The sequence below is a fragment of the Lissotriton helveticus genome, chromosome 5_1 (genome assembly GCF_964261635.1).
Source record: "Lissotriton helveticus chromosome 5_1, aLisHel1.1, whole genome shotgun sequence".
In the NCBI taxonomy this organism is placed as follows: domain Eukaryota; kingdom Metazoa; phylum Chordata; class Amphibia; order Caudata; family Salamandridae; genus Lissotriton; species Lissotriton helveticus.
Window position 1 is genome coordinate 250931626 of NC_136065.1, and position 19743 is coordinate 250951368.

The 19743-nt window shown below is 47.5% G+C and overlaps 1 protein-coding gene across 1 annotated transcript in view; it reads right to left on the minus strand.

The window, feature by feature from the left end:
* The window catches only part of LOC144754404 (CCN family member 1-like), a 33612-nt gene extending 15391 nt beyond the window's left edge, over nucleotides 1-18221 (minus strand). The window contains exon 1 of the mRNA XM_078642132.1: nucleotides 17909-18221. Within this exon, the coding sequence (XP_078498258.1) occupies nucleotides 17909-17968 (60 nt within the window). The 5' untranslated portion in view covers nucleotides 17969-18221. The remainder of the gene's footprint in view (nucleotides 1-17908) is intronic.
* Nucleotides 18222-19743: the final 1522 nt, after the last annotated feature.

Consider the following 19743-nt stretch of genomic DNA (forward strand, 5'->3'; position numbering starts at 1 on the left):
TATGGACTCAGACCAAAGTGGAAGGTTATTGAGTATGAACAAGCACCAAAAGTAGGGTAATGCTCCTTCTGTGTGAGAGCTCAGTCAGTGGTCCCACTGTGGCACTGTATCCCACAATTAGAACATTCCTTAAAACAATGGTCTAAGTGGCATACCTGCAGAGTCATGGATGGACAAGCACCGAAAGTAGGGCCATGCTGCTGCGTGAGACCTCAGTCAGTAGATTATCAACAAAGGGGGTAACCGTAACAGGGCAATTTTTAACGGGGTCCAGTGTACAAGCCCAGAACAGCTAAAACACAAAGGAGGGTACAAAGTTCCCCGGGAAGGATAAAAAGTGTTGTGGTGCTAGCGTGGAAGCAATGGGAGAAAAAAGGGGGAATTCCCTTTTTGGAACTAAAACCCTCACACACCTAGCAAGCTAGGTGTCATGCTTAATCATATGGGTTCTGCTCCTCGTCAGACTGGCGCTGCAATGTCTGACGGGCACCCGCGAAGGGGCTCTTTACCGGAGATCTTTTGTTCCTGCCATATGTTGCATGCGGGTAAGAGGGTAAAGGTTATCGTAAGTGATGGTCCTGCCCAAAGTGTTGCGACCCTAAGAGAGCCGCTTCCAGATCTGACCCGACGCTGTGGGGGTAGGTTGCGACGGCGGTGACCGCGCACAACACAGGTACCCACTAAACAAGGGGCCTGTACCACAGAAGCGGACTGCTGAGGTATCCTAGGGACTCTCTTAGGGTCGCAACACTTAGGGCAGGACCATTTGGCCTGCACATATACTGACCACAACAAAATAAGGTTGTATATTGTTTCTAACTGTGTGTAGTACTATTTCACTTAAGGTCCTGACGAATTGCTCACTATGCAAGAAACAGGTTGACCTAACCAGAGGGTCGTAGATATTCCACTGTATCTTTGCAGCAGTGCATATCTCCCCTCCCACCTTTTAACTAAGATAGCTAGCCACACCATTAAAAATTCCCAGTGGATTAACTAATCTTTTTTAACCTCACATTCACACCGCGACTACACAATCACTTACGATAACTTTTACCCTCTTACCCGCATGCAACATATGGCAGGAACAAAAGATCTCCGGTAAAGAGCCCCTTCGCGGGTGCCCGTCAGACATTGCAGCGCCAGTCTGACGAGGAGCAGAACCCATATGATGAAGCATGACACCTAGCTTGCTAGGTGTGTGAGGGTTTTAGTTCCAAAAAGGGAATTCCCCCTTTTTTCTCCCATTGCTTCCACGCTAGCACCACAACACTTTTTATCCTTCCCGGGGAACTTTGTACCCTCCTTTGTGTTTTAACCTCAGTCAGTAGACCCACTGCAGCACTTGTGTCCCACAATTAGAGCATCCCTCAGAACGATGGTCTATAAGGCGTACCTGCAGAGTCATGGATGAGCAAGCAACACAAATAGGGGCCATGGTTCTGTCTGAAATCTCAGTCATTCGTCCCACTGTGGCACCTGTATCCCACAATTAGATCCTCTCTTGGAACAATGGTCTATTAAAGTAGCTGCAGAGTCTTGGATGGACAAGATTCACAATACTCCGGAAATCCAAAGATCTATTTCACCAATCTTCAGCAGAATGCTATTACAACTGGCTTTTGAAGCTTTTTAAAGAGTGCACGCAAGACCGGTAGGGGTTTTGAGGGTCTGCATACATTTTCCAGAATTAAATTAGGTCACAAATACACAAGGAGCATAAATGGCGCAAAGCAGGTTGTGCTTAATCGTATTCGTTTTTGGGTTTTTTAGCGTTAAAGGTATCACAGTATATGGAGACAAAAAAAAACTTTGCATGGTCGAAGGCTAAAGAAATCATGGAAAAATGGCACCCTTTGGGATGGGCACAAATAAAAATCTTTGTAAACATGCACTGCTGAAAAAAACATTACATAACCCTACTTTAGAGCCAAGCTTGCTGGACTACTGTCGCCAGCTGCCCACTATCCCCACCATCTTCCCTCCTCCTCCTCTTGACTTCATCCCATCCTTGGTGTCTAACCCCATTTACCATATCTTGTTCCTGGACATCTGGTTGTGTTCTTCCATTTCCATACAGAAGATTTGAGTTGTGTTTTTAGGTTTACCACTAGATCCATTGGGGCTAAGACAGAAAGGTGCTGCGTTGCATCACAAGGACCATGCTCATGTCATTGAAATGCAAAAAAGCATCCACTGTGGGGATCACTTCAGTTGTGAAGTCTGACAACTTCGTCTGCCAAGAAAACACTTTCTTGCAGGAGAAGTATCCCACAAAAATGGTTTTGCTGGGTTTTCTCACTTATTACTTTTAAACTTTACCAAATTTGCTAATATCCTAAAGCGGGCAAATTTTTCATAAAACCTAACGGAAGTGTCACAAAGAGTACTTTGACACACGTAGTAATATTATTTGAAAACATGTTAAACGTATATGGCTATGGATTGTAAAGCTCCAGCAGATCTCTTAACCACGGTCTTGGTAGCACATACTATTGGCTCTGAACTCAAATGCAGTTAGGATAAACCAAGCCAAAGACCACAATACTGAAAGGATGGCAGTACAGTGTATGCAGATACATTGCACTTAAGGCCACATGCCAAGTATTGCCAGTATGGTACTGGCACACCATGCACAGGCTCAGAGAGGCAATGGCACAAAATACTTGATTCCAACAAGCGGACTTCCTAAAGGCGTACGGCCAACAAAGCTCAAACCAGAGCCATGTACAGGATCCCTTGCCACCTGTGGAGTACAATATGAAACTGATAAAGTGTCAGGAGTATGGATCACCTGGGAGAAGAAAGACCTTCCCTCCCTTGTACAGATCACTGGACAATTCCTCACAGCTTTGTAGGGAAGTAAAGACCTGCTTACGGCTGCATTATTAGGGAGAAAGGACATGGTGAGGAAAGTAAGCGACATCCTTGATTCAATCAATTCTCTGTAGACCTCATGATAAATAAATGGACGTTAAATCACTCCGGTGCCAATCATGTCTGCTCTGGACATTCCCAGTGGTTGTACTCTTGATTTACCACTCATAAGTAATAATAGGGAACATATTGTATGTGACGTGCTTGTGCCCATTTTGCATCCATTATAACAGAATTTATGTGCTTTTCACTCAGTTACCACCTGCGAAACACTGGTAACCAGTGAGCTCAACACTTTGTGAGTGCAATCTGCAGGTACCGCAAAAATATGTGCATTTACTTCTGTACCATTACTCAAGCACTAACTTTGATCATAACCACTGCAAAACTTGGCTCTTTGGAAAAAACCCACAAAACAGCCACATTTTGCCATCTTGTAAGAGTGATCTGGTGACCAGGGAATAAGGGCCGATCACACACCGCCAAACTAGAACTTTTACGAGGAATTCAGAAACATGAATTAGTCCTCATAGAGGAAGGTGTGTACACTTGACCCCTCATGGAGTCTCCAACCTATTAGTAGGGTAGTGAGAAAAAAAATTCCTCATGTGGAATTTTGTGAAATTCCAGATTTTTGCAACTTGCCATGTGTGCGAAGTGTTATATTTTAGATGTTTCTGTTTTTCAGTCCATCGAAAGATGATCTCACTAATTGATGCAGATAATTTAACTCTGAAGAAAGCCAGGCAAGCTCTACTGTCTTAGTGACTACGAACAAGGAGAAGGGCCCCCTGACACATTTAGAGATGCCTGCCACCCTGGCAGTGTTCTTGAGGCTTTCATTGTGTCTGCAGGTACAGAGGAGCCATTCACTGCCCTGATGCACCATGTTTCCCATTGCAAACAATGAATGGATCAATTCAGAGGAAGGGCCCTACCTCTTTGACCCCGTGGACCGTAGGTGGATGGACGAAATGGGGAAGGGTTTTTGATAGTCTACCCAGCTGAGGCTACACTGTCGGAAACTCTGCGGTTCCCACAACTCTAAATGAGGTGATGGTCTCCTCCCACCAAACTCTGAATGAATCTCTGTTTTCTCCAACATGTCTTATGCACATCCATTTCAAATAAGGAAATATGATATAAATTGTTACAAAAGTGTCAATAGTTAAGCGAGCGTGGCAAAGGGTAAACACGTTGCAACCTTGATGAAGTTAGTTACCAATAGTACTTTGGAAGGTTTTTTTGAAGGTTGAAAAAGGAGTACTTATTTCAACATGATGTATGCACCCACAGAGAGGAGAGAGTCAGAATACCTGAGTTCCTATAAAAGTGTCTAGCCAGGTTGGTTTTTGATTAAGGGACAGCGTATGTAACATTATAGGGAGACCCCCAGCTGCACAGGTCTCAAGCAGGAACCCCCAGGTACATATTATGCACCGTATGCCTAAAAATCCGTTACCATGAGGTGTCAGTGACAGTGGAGACTGCTTAGGAATGGTTGTTCGTGGGTCCACAGCTGCAGGAGCTCATTAACTGGGAGCATCTTGTGAAATATCACACAAACACGTCACTGCACATAAGAGTCCACAACGATTCCACACACTCAGGAGGTCTTAAAAGCCACACAGGCCCCCTCACACACACCCTAGTTCTTACTAACAGGGACATTTTGGAAAGTGCACAGATGCAATAGATCTTCAATTTTTTTTTGTTTCTGAAAGGTTTAAAAAATGGGGAGAATCAGTTTCAACTAATCTGTAACAAAGGTTGCCTTGAAACAGTGTATGTTTACTTGTTTCATGTTGTGTGTGCGCACTGTTCTTATTAGACTTACGCAAACACACACACACTACTTTACACTCCCCCATCTGTCTTTCCCAAGAGCACTGAAGTGGAATGAACTACACATATTCCTTCCAGTGCCCTTCAGAGACAATGCCCCACCACCAACCTTAGGCCCATGTACAGAACTTCTGAAATAAACAACTTACAACTGGGCCTGAGCTTCAGACGAGGGAGGAACCCAGTGCTTATAACCGGTGAAGTCAGGTCACCATGCACAACCCTTTTACCGCCACATAAAACAAAGTCGTTTATGGAGTAGTCTGGATGCAATTTATTAGGTACAATGGTTAGTCACCACACGCAACCAGGGATTAGTTGGATGTCGTAATAACAAACTGAATGTTCAGCATTCACTCATACATATTTTGGCAGTCATTGATGTTGTGTCTGGATATGAGGGAAGGGGCGTTGGGGAGAAGGGTTAAGCCCTACTGCAGATTCCTGGGTTCTACCTAATACCAACAGCTTGTGTCTGTTGCCAGCACATAGGCCATTTGGGCCACATCTGCCCTGTTGGGTACCTCCATGGTTGGATTGGGATCGTAAATAGGCCTAGGCCCCTCAAGAAAATTGGCCCATATTTTGCGGATTGTGGCATTTTTCAAGACACTGCTTCAGTGTTTTAAGTATTATGAAAAGAAGGGGGTGGAGTGGGTTTCTCTAAAAGAGGCACGTTTTCTCAACTTCACAGAGATTCAAAAAAAATGCAACTGTTGCAGGGACTCTCTGTGCACCAGTTCACACTGGTGAACCACACCTGAATAGAAGTGAGGTCACTTCTGCTCAGGCACCCTACTCCGGCTCAATCTGCATACTTTAATGGGACGGGCCAGCGAGAGACTGATAATGACACCTCCACCCCGTTGGTACAACGGAGATAGCAGAGACCCTTCTGCCTCCTGAAGGACTGCTCAGGCACCCACTGAACAGCACAGACATAGCCCAAAGCAGCCACCACACTGCCCCAAAAGTGGCCCACAGCTGCAACTCAGATACCGGCCCATCGCCCTAGTGCCTACCTTCCCAACCAGACCCTGGGTACCTCCTCCAATCTTTCCCATTGGCCCTCCCCTTTGGCTTCTGAGCGACAAGGTAGTCCATTACCCTCCCTCTTTAGGTCCACTTGAGACCCAGGTATCCTTACGTTTTTCTGCGCGACCGCACCACTGCAACAGTTCCTTGATGTTGAGTCTTCTTACCAGCATGGGTGGGTGGGCAAAGCATCCACAGCGCACTCCTATAGGTAAGTCAAGGTTTGCCTGTGCCTGCTGAATGCCCACCTTTATTCGCCCTCCTAGCTTGTCGTTGGTCGGTTCAAATGTTGCCCTTGATATTGCCCATTCGGATTGAGGTGATGGCATAGTCTCTGGTTCCTAGGACTTCATGCCCTTTGCCTCCCCCTGAGGTTCACCTTTTTCCACTATCCCTCCTTGACCTTGATTCGGGGCTAGAGGAGTCGACCATGGTTTCTGGTCCACCATTTGCCTGAGGGGCCCTCTACCTCAGTCATGGCTGCGGTGACGCTGATTGCACGCTTCACATGCCGGGCCTCGGCACATTTGTGGGGGTGGTTGCAGGTACTGGGGATAGGAACTCATCTTTGGGAATAAGGAGTGAGAATAGAGGCTGCAGAATTTAGAACAGCATAAGGCAGCCATACAGGCACAGGAGAAAAAGGGGGCTCATTGCAGAACTGCAGTACAGGCCGCACTGGAGACTAGACTGATCTCCCTATAATACAACATAATACTACATAGAGGCAGTGTACACAGGAAGTTTGCAGGCCATTCGAAGTTTGCAGTACCATAAGATATACAGGCATGTAGGGAGTGCGGGATCTCACTGTAGAGCAAAAGGCAGCACTGATGCAGGCATAGAGCAGTAAAAGTCTGCTCACTCGGGGATATTACACACACACGAATACAAGCCATTCACTTGCATATAAACAAGGTCATAACATACTTCAATTCAATAACCACACTGCCCATGATAATTGATCCCGTGTGCTGTGATATCATACATGGTAAATGTCTGTATTATTTTCACCCAAGAAAGGTTTTCCTCCAAATCGCACATGCATTTGCAGTTCAGAGTGAGGTCATGTGCACAGTACTCGAACCCACCCATCCTGGAAAATATAAGCTGCTAATTTCTCTACGGGTTACATTGGGCCAAGACTTAAGTTACTTTCATTAAACGGCATTTGAAAAATGGCAAATGTTCGCGTATATTATTTTCTCTGCAAGCTTTCCTTTCTCCGAATTTTTCTATGCACAGGTGTCAAAGCTAAAGATTTCACAACCTTCACAAAGTTGTCAAGTTTTCCATTAAATTTATTTCGTGAATTTTGCAAACAAAAATGCAAAAAAACAGATTCGTTTGACTTTAAAACCAGAACTCGTATCTCCTTTATCTGGAGATTAAGACATCATATGATGTAATCGATTGCACAGGTTAGCAGATTTGCACCACCCCTCTAGGAAGGCAGGACAGGGTCCCTGACTGGAGGAGACGAGACCGCTACTGGGGGCAGCATCCGAAGGAATGAATGCTACTCTAAGCTACAAGCCACAGGAATGCGTGCTGTCCCTGGGTGGGCCAACAGATGTCAGTTTAAGAGCAGCATTCCCCACCCCTCCCGCCCCCGATGGCAACATGCACCTGCTGAACTGCTCTCAGCACATTCACACATATCCACAGAAACAAGGCACTTGTTCATAGGACAGACTGTGGCTGTTTCAATAACAAGCCTCACTTTAACTCGTGAGCTGCCACCAATCACCCCCCAAAAAAGTTTCACTGTTTAGGGCCAGACAGCTCCCGGATAGGATTGGACGCCCAATATGCACGCAGTGTTACTGAGCTGGTTGCACGTTCTGGTTTGTACTTTGGTGAGTTTGTTGGTATCAGCAGTAACTCGTTGTCATTGTTTTGTGATCCTAACCACATGCATGATTTGTTTCATAAGAGGTGCAGGTGTCCAGATACTACATGGGATGGTGGCTCTTTGCTTTACTTTCCTCTCAGTAGGGCAGGGTTTGTCTGTGCCAAGTTGTCTGTTGGACATCAGGTGTGCGATTCAACTATCTCTATGACCCTGACAGGACCGGTGAGATGGGCTCCAAAGTATTTTGTTTTTTCTTTGTGCCCTTGGGGAAGCACCTTACAAGGTACACCTTTCTTTATCCCTGACCCCAATGGTTTCCATCATGGTGGAGACGCTGGACAGTAAGATTTGCTTGAGGCCTACCCCAATACCAATCATCTGAAACCCGGTAGGAGCGGAAAGGCGCGAGTGGAAATTTTACGTTTCTGACTTCTTGTTTAGAGCAGAGAAAAAACATGGTAGAAGACTTAACCACCAAAACCTGCAATGCCTGCAGCCACCTCACAATTAAAACAATGTTTGGTGGTGCACCTGCCTCTTCAAGGGGCACTACAAGAATGGAAAATTTTTAAGTTAATACCCTAGGGAATGATGCCGCGCCTCTTGCTATGAGCAGTGAATAATAAATGGGTGGCTCCTGCTTCTCATTTATTATTCTTTTTTTATTGTCTTTTTATATGTAGGATGTCCTGGTGTCTACTCAGCACACTCAGATGCTTATATTTTGGTGGGGGCTGTAGGGGAAGCTTCAGGGCTTCCTTGGCCCCAATGTCTCCCCTGCTAGCACCCATGTTTGGTGCTGGCGGAGCCATCAATTCTTTCTATTTTGCTTAAATAACTGTGGGGAGGAGATTGTAAAGCCCCCTCCTTGAGCATTTACAGGCTTCAAGTCCCCCATCACCCTGCCCATATTTTCTTTGCAGGGAGAATGGGGTTCACTGCATCAATCACTGAGTCTTAACGTGCCCCGTGCCAAAGTCCCTTTTTAAGAGGGGGCATGGCACCCCTCCCCAAGCTAATACTGACCCTCAGTACACCATCTCTCGGGACCTACTATGGGAGCCCTGGTGCCCACCCGGGGCACCCACAAGACACAAGGTTGGGGGCGGCGGCTCCCCGCATGCATCCATACTGGGTGTAGCAGGAGTCAGCATTGCTCCCACCTGGTGGGAGCAGATATTTTTCTATGCTCCCACCGGGGGGGGGGGGCAATCTTTGTTTCCTTGCCAGCAAGAGCATGAGCATGGGCAGGGAAAAATATATGTGTGCTTCCACTCAGTAGGAGCATTTTTACAGCTCCTGCAGGGTGGGAGTGCACATTTTTTCACCGCCCACCTCAACATTTGTTTCCATGTTGTGAGCAGTCAATCAGAGTGCTAACTCAGAAATGTTTGCTTCTTAAAGTTGTGCATGTGGAACTCTTGCAAAACTCCGGCAAACCCAATCGTCCAGCTATACAAATATTTATCAACCTTATTTTCCCAAAAACAGCTGAATGGCTTTCCCCCAAATCACAAAAAGCACGCTTTCTAGACCAAGATGTAGCTTCCTGCCAAATCTGGTGTAATTCCGATCTGTCATTTTTGCTGCAGCATGTTCCAAATATATTTATGGAAGTTGCAGTGGAGTTTGTGTTTTGGGACTCCACCCCCTCTCCACTGTCTCTCCCCCCATCCACCCCTACACAGACACACTTGAAGGATCACTCCTAAATGTTCCAGGAAGTAAGTAAGCAGGAAAGAGCACTGTTTTGGAAAGTTTCCTGAAGATTTGTCAAACTGTGCCAAAGTTATTAGCAAACCAAAAAGGCCATTTCCTAAGGAAACAAGAACACAGACAGACAGACAGAATTTAGTGCTTTCTTCGCCTGGGCAGGAACAAGGACACCAGTGGTGCCAAGGAGGCGGGAGAGGGATTATTGATTCCTTGCCACTGGTTTCTATTCACAAATGTGAAATGCAAACCAACTCGTGCCATCCTCTGAAAACCGACCATGCTTGGCATCTGTTAATACACGCAGAGCGTGTCGCAACCGGCCCGGCTCCCGTCACTCACTGGAGTGAGAGCGCAGCCCCTCCGAGCCCCCACAACAGGTGCTCGGGGAGACAGCGATCCTCGAGGCCGCACTCCGTCTGCTGAAGTGGAGGCTAAGACCGGGCAGCCAGATACACTCCACTCTCACGCACCAGGCGTTAAAAGCCTGGATTGTCGAATGCGGCGCTGAGGGCCTGCACGCGGGGGCCTGGATTGGATGACAGAGGGCATGACGAGGCTGACCAGCGGCCACCGAGGAGCGGCAACATCTGAGGGCCGCGCTGCGCGTGCACGCGGGCTGAAAGATCTCCCGCGAGACTCCTGGACGCCTGCGAAGTATTTCATTTTCAATGAGTGCCTGGAAACCTGCTTCAAGCAGACAGCGGGTACAACAAGACACAGGACCGGTGCCGCTGTGGCTTATTCTGCACAGTGTTAACGCCTAAAATGTCACATATGTGGGCGCCTGCAAGACTTGTCTCTAAGCAAGGGTGTGAAAGATTAGTGTAGTACAAATGAAACCCTAGGGGTATTTCGTGACGCATCAGAAAGATAAAAAGTCAACAGAATACTAAACAGGAAACCGCTAATGCTATATTTGCAAAAGATTTCAATGGCAGATGCGCGACGCAAAGCTATTTTGTGCAGAAGGCTAAATAAACCTCATGCAGTGCCCAAATCCCTTTACACCAAACCCCTGGTATCTGTACCAAAGGGGTCTGGGTGGGACAGGCTTGTGCAAAAGCTTAAGACTTTGTTGCAGAACCCATCTACTGAAATGTGATCTGGCTCTGTCCCAAGTCCTGTCCTAATGCCTGGTGAAAGTTAGTGAAAGCAAGGGGGACACCAGTGTATCTACGTGTAACCAGTGCTTAATTTGTGCTTGCGTTTTCCGGTGCTCAGCACCGGCACGTAATTGTCAGCACCTGCTCTATTGACAGTCCACAACATGGTGGCGCTGTCTTTTTAATTTCGAGATGAGCACAACAATCATGTTTATTAAATCAATATGTACTGAAATGATGAATACTAAACTCTGAAGACATTATTATTGGTTTTTGTGGCCTGAAATAGTCTGAATTGTCAAAGTGTGACGGTTAGGTGTTATGTAGGTACTGTCGTTGGCAGTGCTAGCAGGGTATGGGTGCCACAGTGGCCTTCCAGGAAGGGCCCCGCCACTTAATTTTTTACAAATTAAGCACTGCGTGTAACGTGAACGCTTTACAAAAAGCACACATCTTACAAGTCTGCCCCCTGTGTGGTGGTATGAATAAAGGAATGTGTACTGGGTGGGGGGTGCACCTCGAGCATAAACCCCAGGCTGGACACTGCCGGCTCGCCATGACACCACAGACAGAGGCACAGTGTCAGACAGAACACCCAGATTTAGTGCCAGTACCACAGGCAAAGTCAGTTGTCTGATGGAATATCAATATTAAAAATATCGTCAGGACAGAATATTGTGTCAGAAGTATCCAGGACCAAAATATCGAGGCAGTAAGTGCACATTGGTAAGTAGAGATTTACTATTCATAACTCCACATCTATGTACCTTCAAGAAATATACATTGTCAAGGTACACATCTGTGGAGGTAAGAATAGTAAAACTTTGCTTGCCCTGGGAAACTTACTTTTACGATATGTTTGTCCTCTATTCTTGACACAATGTTTTGGACTCTATATTTTGTCCAAACACCGGCGACGTTATCAGGTGACTCTTGCTAAATCTGATGCTTCGCTATTTTCTGTTCGTCATACACCAGGATGCTGCGGTTAGCGAGCTGTGCACCATTGCAAGAAAGAGTACATTTGGGCCCAAATGGCTGCAAGTTGCCAATGCTGTTGTGGCAAACGTTAACAAGAAATCACTCCTTAACAACATAACCACATCATTAGGGCCTGCTTTACCCACAAAGCCTCCTCCCATCATCCTTGTGACTATAATTCCAGGCCACTTTAGGGGCCCACACTGCACCCATGCACCCCAAATCGCATTACCACAGGGGCATAGACCTGTATCACTCACACTGCCAGGGTCTCACCCCTTGATTCTTCCTCAAGGCTTGCACTACACCTATTATGTGCCTAAGTCTTGCTGATGCCTTAGTTGTGAGTCACAGGCAGTAAAACAAGAGGCATTCTGTCTTTCCGTTGGGCTTGGAAAGGTGACAGAGTAGCTACGATTCTAGAAAGGGGATGTTTGTTAGAGGGTGGTCAGCTTATTTTTTTGAATTACATAATGCGGCTGGTAGCGAATGTCCAGCCAGATTGTTTATTCCAGATTTGACTTCAAGAGCACAGATCAAGTCAACTTTATACAGAGGAGGCTCAGTATGGAGGCAAATGCAGCTGAGGCAGCTTCAAAATGCTGTAGTGAGTGACTACCAGCCTAGAAGATTGACCAAGGCAATCATGACGAGAAGCCCATTCATTTCAATGGCAGAAGTTACTAGCCCCCAATATATTTATGAGATCCACTGGAATGCCATTGATTTTGTTACTTTAATCCATAGATTCAAAAACAAATCTGAGAATGCATTCCTAGGGAAAATAAATGAGGATTTACCAAGAGAAATCAACCCCAGAATGATCTTGTTTCTTAGTGGATCCTGAAAGTCCAGCTTGTAATACCCATGTAACCACATCTCAGAGTTTCCTGGTATCTATAAATATAGGGGTGGGGTGGGTGGGCAGAGTGACCAACAGATCGGTGGGCTTACCATAATGAGGATGAGAGAAGGCACTTCATATGAGGGTTTCTCTTTAAGACTATACGACAACAGTAATAACGTTTTTACTGTAATTTGCTTCGCACTGCAATTCTGCCACTTCCAAGCGCTGTAAGCAGCATGTGTTACAATTAGACAAATAAGGGTAGTCAATTTACCGACCTCTGAATTATGGAAGACATAGCCATCTGGGATGGAATTCAAACACCTGACATTCCTCTCATCACATTTCCCATTGCCAAACAATCAGATCACTGAGCTATCCTGACAGCTTAACTTTGGAATGCATGGGCAATGGTGTAATCTTAGCTCTGCACAGTTTACATAGTACTGCTAGGGTGCGACAGTACTACATACTGATCTGGGAGCTGGTGCTCCCTCCACCCTAGAGTTTAGGAGCGCTTCCAGCGGGGGCGACTAGATGGAAAGGCAACAAACCTGGCACAGGGAACAACCAGCGCCACACCTTGCTGGCACCAGTCCGCATTCCTGGGCTGTTGCAATTCACACCTCACTTCGCTAGAAAAATGTGTAAGACAATGACTAGACACCAGCTACTGCTGCTGGATCACACGCTTAACCTGCCAAGACGTTTTACATAATACAAAATGTGTCACCAGTGTTTGGTGCAGCCCATGCCAAATGAGCAGATATTAATACCGCCTTAAACAGACTAAAAGGGGCACAATATACAGCAGCAAAGGCACCAGACAGCTGTTACACAATATTGTATGCCGATATGTAGCGCATGTACACCAACAAGTTAGTCTCTAGGCACTACTGACAGACTATGGATGTTGATTGCAACCCAGCTCCATCCTCACATCAGGCAACACTGTCAGCCGGCGAGCAGAGAGGCAAGGACATGTGTGCATCAGGACACATCATTCAGCGTCATCCAGTTTTTTCTGTGTCAGGAGAAAGTGGGCCTTGTACATGCATCAGTGACCATGCCCTCCGCGATGCTTTGCTCATAACATCTGGCATTAACTAAGACCTTTTGATTTGATGGCAATTACAGATATACTTACTTATAGGCATAGGGGCTTTCAGACAGCCCTTTCAACCATTCGTCTGCTGTCATTCACATTTTTCTTCAACCCACTTCAGCAATTGGCTAGCTTCACTGTGGGTGACAGCATTCTTCCCTTTCACAAGGAGTGTATCCACACACAAAGTAGTTCATTTAAGAGCCAGGTACACGTAGGGAAAGTGTGCTTTTTTGAGCCCCAAAAATATACTTGCTGATTGATGGTTGACCAGCTTCCCCAAGACTAACATTTAGCAGGAAACAAGCATTGACAAAGCCAAACGACTGGTGGCCAACATCAGAACTATTGACTTTGTCTATGCTTTTTTTCTAGGTCTGGAACAGGCATCTTTCAATATCTGCCCGAGCTCATGAGAGCACACTGAGACGGAGGTTTGGTCAACTGTCTTCAGCGATTGGCTTATTTGGGTGAAATGCTTTTTGGTTCGGTGGGGGCTTCCTACAGTTTTCTACCAGCCCTACAGTTTAACATGCACGCCTCACTTCCTCTGAAGAACCGCGGCCCTCAAGATGTCAAACTTGCTTAGGTGCATCAATAGTTGCGGTGCAAGCAGCATTACCGCATAGGATTCACAATCATTCCTTCTCGACCCCGTCCTTGCTCAGTGAGGTTGTAGATGAGAGGGTAAGGACCCAAATAACATGATTCTAACTCACCTATCCATGCAGGGCTGCCCTACTATGGAGTTCTGAAAGGTGCGCAGGGTAAAGGTGAGGGTCGGGAGAGAACTTCCTCCTGACATCAAAGTCACCTGGTCCAAACAAGTTCAGACGTCTTTCTCGAAGAGCTCTTTCCTATCCCCTCCCCTCCCCCCTTGAAGTTTGACTTTAGTTGCGGAGTTTATGACAGCCACTGATCCACAAGCATTTATAATAAAATTGAGTTAACACAGCATGCCTGGCGATAGCAACAGCGCCATTAACGTCACCAATGCGGAAACAATTTGTCAACCAGTAGCGTAGCTTGCATGCTTTAGGCGCTGGTGTAAGCAAGGACATGGCCCCTTGGATTGCCATTGTAGTAGTAAAATATAGCAAATATCAGGGTTAAATGGCCCGGTGCCACTGCAAACCATGATGATGGACGGAGTGCTGAAACTTTTCAACCACTCAACCCCAGTCACAGATGTTGGGTTAATCCATAGTTATTTTGCACACTATGCCACCCCAGTTTGGACCCAGCCATATGCAAATCCAGCTTGACCCTGTTCCTCATGAGAACAGTCCAGCCCCAACTGCCAGGCCAGGTCCTCCCTGGACCGGAAACTAGCATCCTGGGACCGGTTTCGGGGTTTCACCCCTCATCAGCCAGGCTAGCTTGAATCCAGTGGCACAGCGAGCAAGAGACCCACGCCCGGGCATACCATTGTCCACTGCAGCACTAATAGTATCCCCTTCGTCATCTTGGACTCAAAGCGAGAGAAGCCACAACTGAGTGCTGGCAGAGAGTTCATGTTAATCCACAAGACACCAATGTAGGGGACCCATAACATGCGCCGCTGCGTCACGGACGTGTTTATTATTATTTATTATTATTTAGAAGTTTTCTATAGCGCTAACAAGACCCGAAGGTAGCAGAGCGCTTTACAGTAACAGGTGTGACAGGGTGAACAACAAGACATGTAACAAGTAGAGGCAGTCCAATATTGGGGGAGGGAAAGTGCGTAACAGTGGGACTTTTGGTATAAGGATACATAGCAACACATAGTTCAGTGGGAGATCCTGGTTATCTGGGACCTAGGGAGCGGATGAGGAACAAGGATTTGAGTTGGTTCTTGAATTCCGCATAGGACGGTAGAGTTCTGATATGTGGAGGGATAGAGTTCCATATTTTGGGGGCATTTCCAGTGAAGGAGCAGTCCGCAGTTTTCTTCTTTCTGGTTTTTGGAAGGATGAGCAGCAGGGAGTTGGAGCTTCTCAAATATCTGCTTTGGCCTGCTTTTTTGAGCTTGGTTGCCAGGTACTCCGGTTTACCGGTGTGGAGGGCTTTGTGGGTTAGGCAGGCCGTTCTGAAGGAGCTACGCATTTCCACCGGAAGCCATTCAAGTTCTTTGAGTGCTGGGGAGATGTGGTCGAATTTTTTGCATCCTGTGATCATTCTTGCTGCCGCATGTAGTGTTGTTTTTAGTGGCGCCAAGTGTGATTTGGGGATACCTGTAAGGATTGAATTCCCATAGTCCAGTCTAGATAGGACTAGAGATTGTGTAGCTAGTTTAAGATCCTTGTTGGGAATGAAAGGTTTGATTTTGTTCAGCAGTCTGAGGTTGAAGAAGGCACTTTTTGCCGAGTTCTTGATGTGGTTTGTCAAGGTGAGTTTGGGGTCTAGGGTGAAACCCAGAGATTTGACGGAGTCCGTTGGCGTGAGAGAACCTTTAAGAGCATCGATCGACTTCAGCCACTCTGTGACTTGAGGGTTGTCTTCTTTGTTTGATATGAGAAGGGTTTCGGTCTTGTCGGGATTGAGTTTCAGGTGGTTTTTTGTCAGCCAATCTTGAACATCTTTTAAGACAGCATTTAGTCTATGGATGTCGTTGGGTGAAGAGGTTTCCAGGTAGATCTGCGTGTCATCCGCGTAGAGGTGGAAGAGGATGTTGGCATTCCTGAGTAGTTTGGCGAGCGGTTCCATATAGATGTTGAAGAGCTGAGGAGAAAGTACTGATCCTTGGGGGACACCCTTGTTGACTTGCTGTGTTTCGGAGGTGAAGTTCTTCAGTTTTATTATTTGCGAGCGGTTGTGGAGAAAGGAAGAAAACCAGTCAAGAACTACCTCGCCGAGGCCGGCTCTTACTTGCAGAGTTTTGATGAGGAGCTTATGGTCTACCGTGTCGAACGCTGCGGATAGATCGTTTATGCGGCATGCGGCTATCTCTGAACCACTTCCTGATGCACCCTGAAGTGCATGCCTCTCGCCGTCTTCGCCAGCAGGGCTCTGGGCAGTGGGCACCCACGGGCAGAACTCTGCGTACGCCCGGCGCTGATACGAACATCAGACATGACGACTGCACTGCATGCATCTGCCGCATGGCACGACCTGGACAGCAGCCTCAAGCAATGTGAAAACCCCCTCTCGCCGTACAGTGTGTTGAGAGAGGTCCCCGATACTCCCTGAAGGGTGCATCCTATAGCGCTGCAGGGGAACACATGGGCATAGCTCTGCAGGCACCCACCGTCTGGTGCGTCCTGGGCATCATGTGAGCACCACACTTTGCAGACATCCCCCAGTGGCTTAGCACTATCTGCACACCGCTTGATAGGACATATGCAGCGAGTATTCCATTCCCCCACTGTGTGCAACATCCTAGGACACGCGCCGGGAATTAACGCAGCCACCAATCACAGCACTCGACCTCTCGTGCATGAAAACACTCTTCACTCGCGCGCCGCCCCTCGCACACGTGGATAAGTGCACCCAGGCACACATGCACCAACCACACCTGCTGCACGTTGGTACTTGTGCGTCCTAACCCACATGCATCCTCCGCTTGTAGTTGTATCCCAACACGTAGCTGCAGCAGGGAACGTGCACCAAGCGGAGCATGCAACCCGCGCGTACTGCACTCTAGGCACGCGAGCAGTGCGGCCGCTCATTATCAACTGGAATGTCAGACAGCAATCAGCACTTCCGCGGAACCCTCTCACCTTGCGCCTTTCTCTCCAAACAATCGTTAAAGTGGCGAGTAAATGAATAGGCAGTAATTGTAATTGCATTTATATAGCGCTTACTACCCATGATGAGGTGTAGAAGAGCTTTAATTGATTAACGTGCAGTTTGCAGTACTAAGAGACCAGAGATCTATTCCTGGCTTCCCCAAATGAGCAGGAAATGTGTTAAATGACGAAAGTTACAAACATGGACAGTCTAACTACCTGCGTGAATTACAAGAAAGTCGCAGGTACAGGCTGCGTCAGTTGCCTCATTCCCATACACTTGAGCGGAGTCTCACACCCTGACATACTCCGTTGCCCCGTGCATGCTCTTAAGTAGAGTCTCACACCCCGACAGCCTCCGTTGCCCCATGCACTTAGTGAAGTCTCGCACTTAGACGTCCTCAGTTGCCTATTGCACTTAAATGGGATCTCACATCCTGGCAGACTCCGTTGCACCATGCACGTATATGGAGTCTCACACCGTGTCAGTCTCTATTGTCCTATACACTTAAGTGGAGTCTCGCACCCTGACATCTTCCGTTGGCCCATGCACTTAAGTCGAGTCTCGCACTTACATAATCTGTTGTCACTTACACTTAGGTGGGGTCTCACACCTATGCAGCCTGTTAAGTGGAACCTCACACCTGAGAATCTTTAACGGTCCCACGCACTCCAGTGGAGTCTCACACCGCGTCATGCTGGGTCCCCACATATACTTGAACTGAAGAGGTACGACAGGAAAGCAGTGCGGGCATCCCAGGGTTTGTGAATTTTCCACTACCCTCAGCCGTGCCTACCCTCTCACACATGCAAACACCTTAGATGCTCACTTACCGGCCGGGCGGGCAGTAGCAGCAGCAGGCAGGGGGCCCAGAGCAGGATCGTCACCGCCATCCTTCCAGGTGGACTCAGTGGGGGTTTTCTGGGTTCAGTGGAGTTTAGAGCAGGGGAAGGGTCGGGTCACAAGAAACAGGGCTGTGCGGGAAGGGCTCTCACAACTGCGGAGGGCGCTCGGCAGGAGCCGCAGTCACGGGTATGGTTGATGCACTCGGCGGTCGGTGCACAGGTCTGTCCGGCTCGTGCCGCTGTCAGTAGGTTAGTAGCCTCAGCTGGGGTCCGGTAGCCTCGGCTCTGTCAGGAGTATTATGAGAAAGCCGGAGCATGCAGCTGCCTTTATAGGAGTCCGCGCGCCCCACCTCCCTGCCTTGCATTGGGGGCATGCCCTCCTCTCACACCGCCCTCTGACATCACTAGCACGGCTGTCAGTTTCTGTGACATGCTGTACACATACAGAACAGCAGCGCCCACACATGCAGCAGCCACAGACTGCCGCGCACACCACACTACACCGACAAGACACATACAGACTAGACGCGCACAAACACCGCGCACGCACACCGACATGCCATACCGACACTAGAAAGACACTGTCACACACTTTACATACACATAGACATGACATGCACACAGACACGATCACAGATATCAGACGGGCAAACTGGCACACACGCTGAGCCGATCAATAATATCAAACACAACCGGTCTCTCCCATATACAGACACACTGAAAAGAGACAACACCCACATACATACTTGCTAGGTAGATAAGATACAGAGACATCAGACACACACACTCACACAAATCATATAGGCACGCATCCAGACAGCACAAGCATAGCTATGTGTACATATGCACCAGACACACACTGTTTCTCTCACATACAAATACACACAGACAAGAGAGCACAAACACCACACACACATCAACACAGACACGAGAAAGGCAGACTCACATTGTTAGATACATACCAAAGATATAGTCACAGCTAGGATAAACCACACACAGTTACATGAGATTCACAACAAGGGGCGCAGCTGCCAGAGGTGCAGCCAGTGCAATGCACCGAGGGGTGAGGGGGCCCAACTACAGCAGCCCCTTAAGCCCAGAGAGGGCACCTATATAATTAATTAATTAATTAATTATGTGCTTATATAGCGCTGGAATCACTCCCGAAGGGGTACCTCCGCGCTTCGACCGCTGCGAAACCCTTCCTGGCTTCCCTGAGAGATGGTCCCTTAATGGGTATCTCCAGGGTGAGACCAGGCATCCCCGGCGGTCTGGTGGGGCCGTTAGTGAAGATGAGGCAAGCTAGTGCCCAGAGTTGCCGAGTGTGATCGCTGATCAGAGTGGGCACCGAGGCGAGAGAATTATCGAGTCCGCTGACCCTGGTCCAGAAACCTGCCGCGTCGGGAATCGAACCCTGGTCCCGGGCCGTCCTCTGCTCTCGGGTCTGCCGCCTCTAACCAGTGAGCCACACTACTCCACCTAATCATGCTGGAGTGTTAAAAATGGGATTTCTGGTTGGCTAAGGTTTGCACCAAAGCCAAGCAGAAACCACCACTCTAGTCAGGATACGGGAGTTACACTCCTAAAATCACCCCTGCTCACCCCCTTGGTAGCTTGGCACGAGCAGTCAGGCTTATCTTAGAGGCTGTGTGTAAAGCATTTGCACATAACCAACAGTAACAGTGTAAGCACTACAAATGGACACCACACCTGTTTAGAAAAATAGCCAATATTTTTATATACAAGACCAAATACAATAAAAATCCATAGTACAGTACATTCAAAATAGATGCATTGCAAGATGTCTTTAAATTGCAAAGATA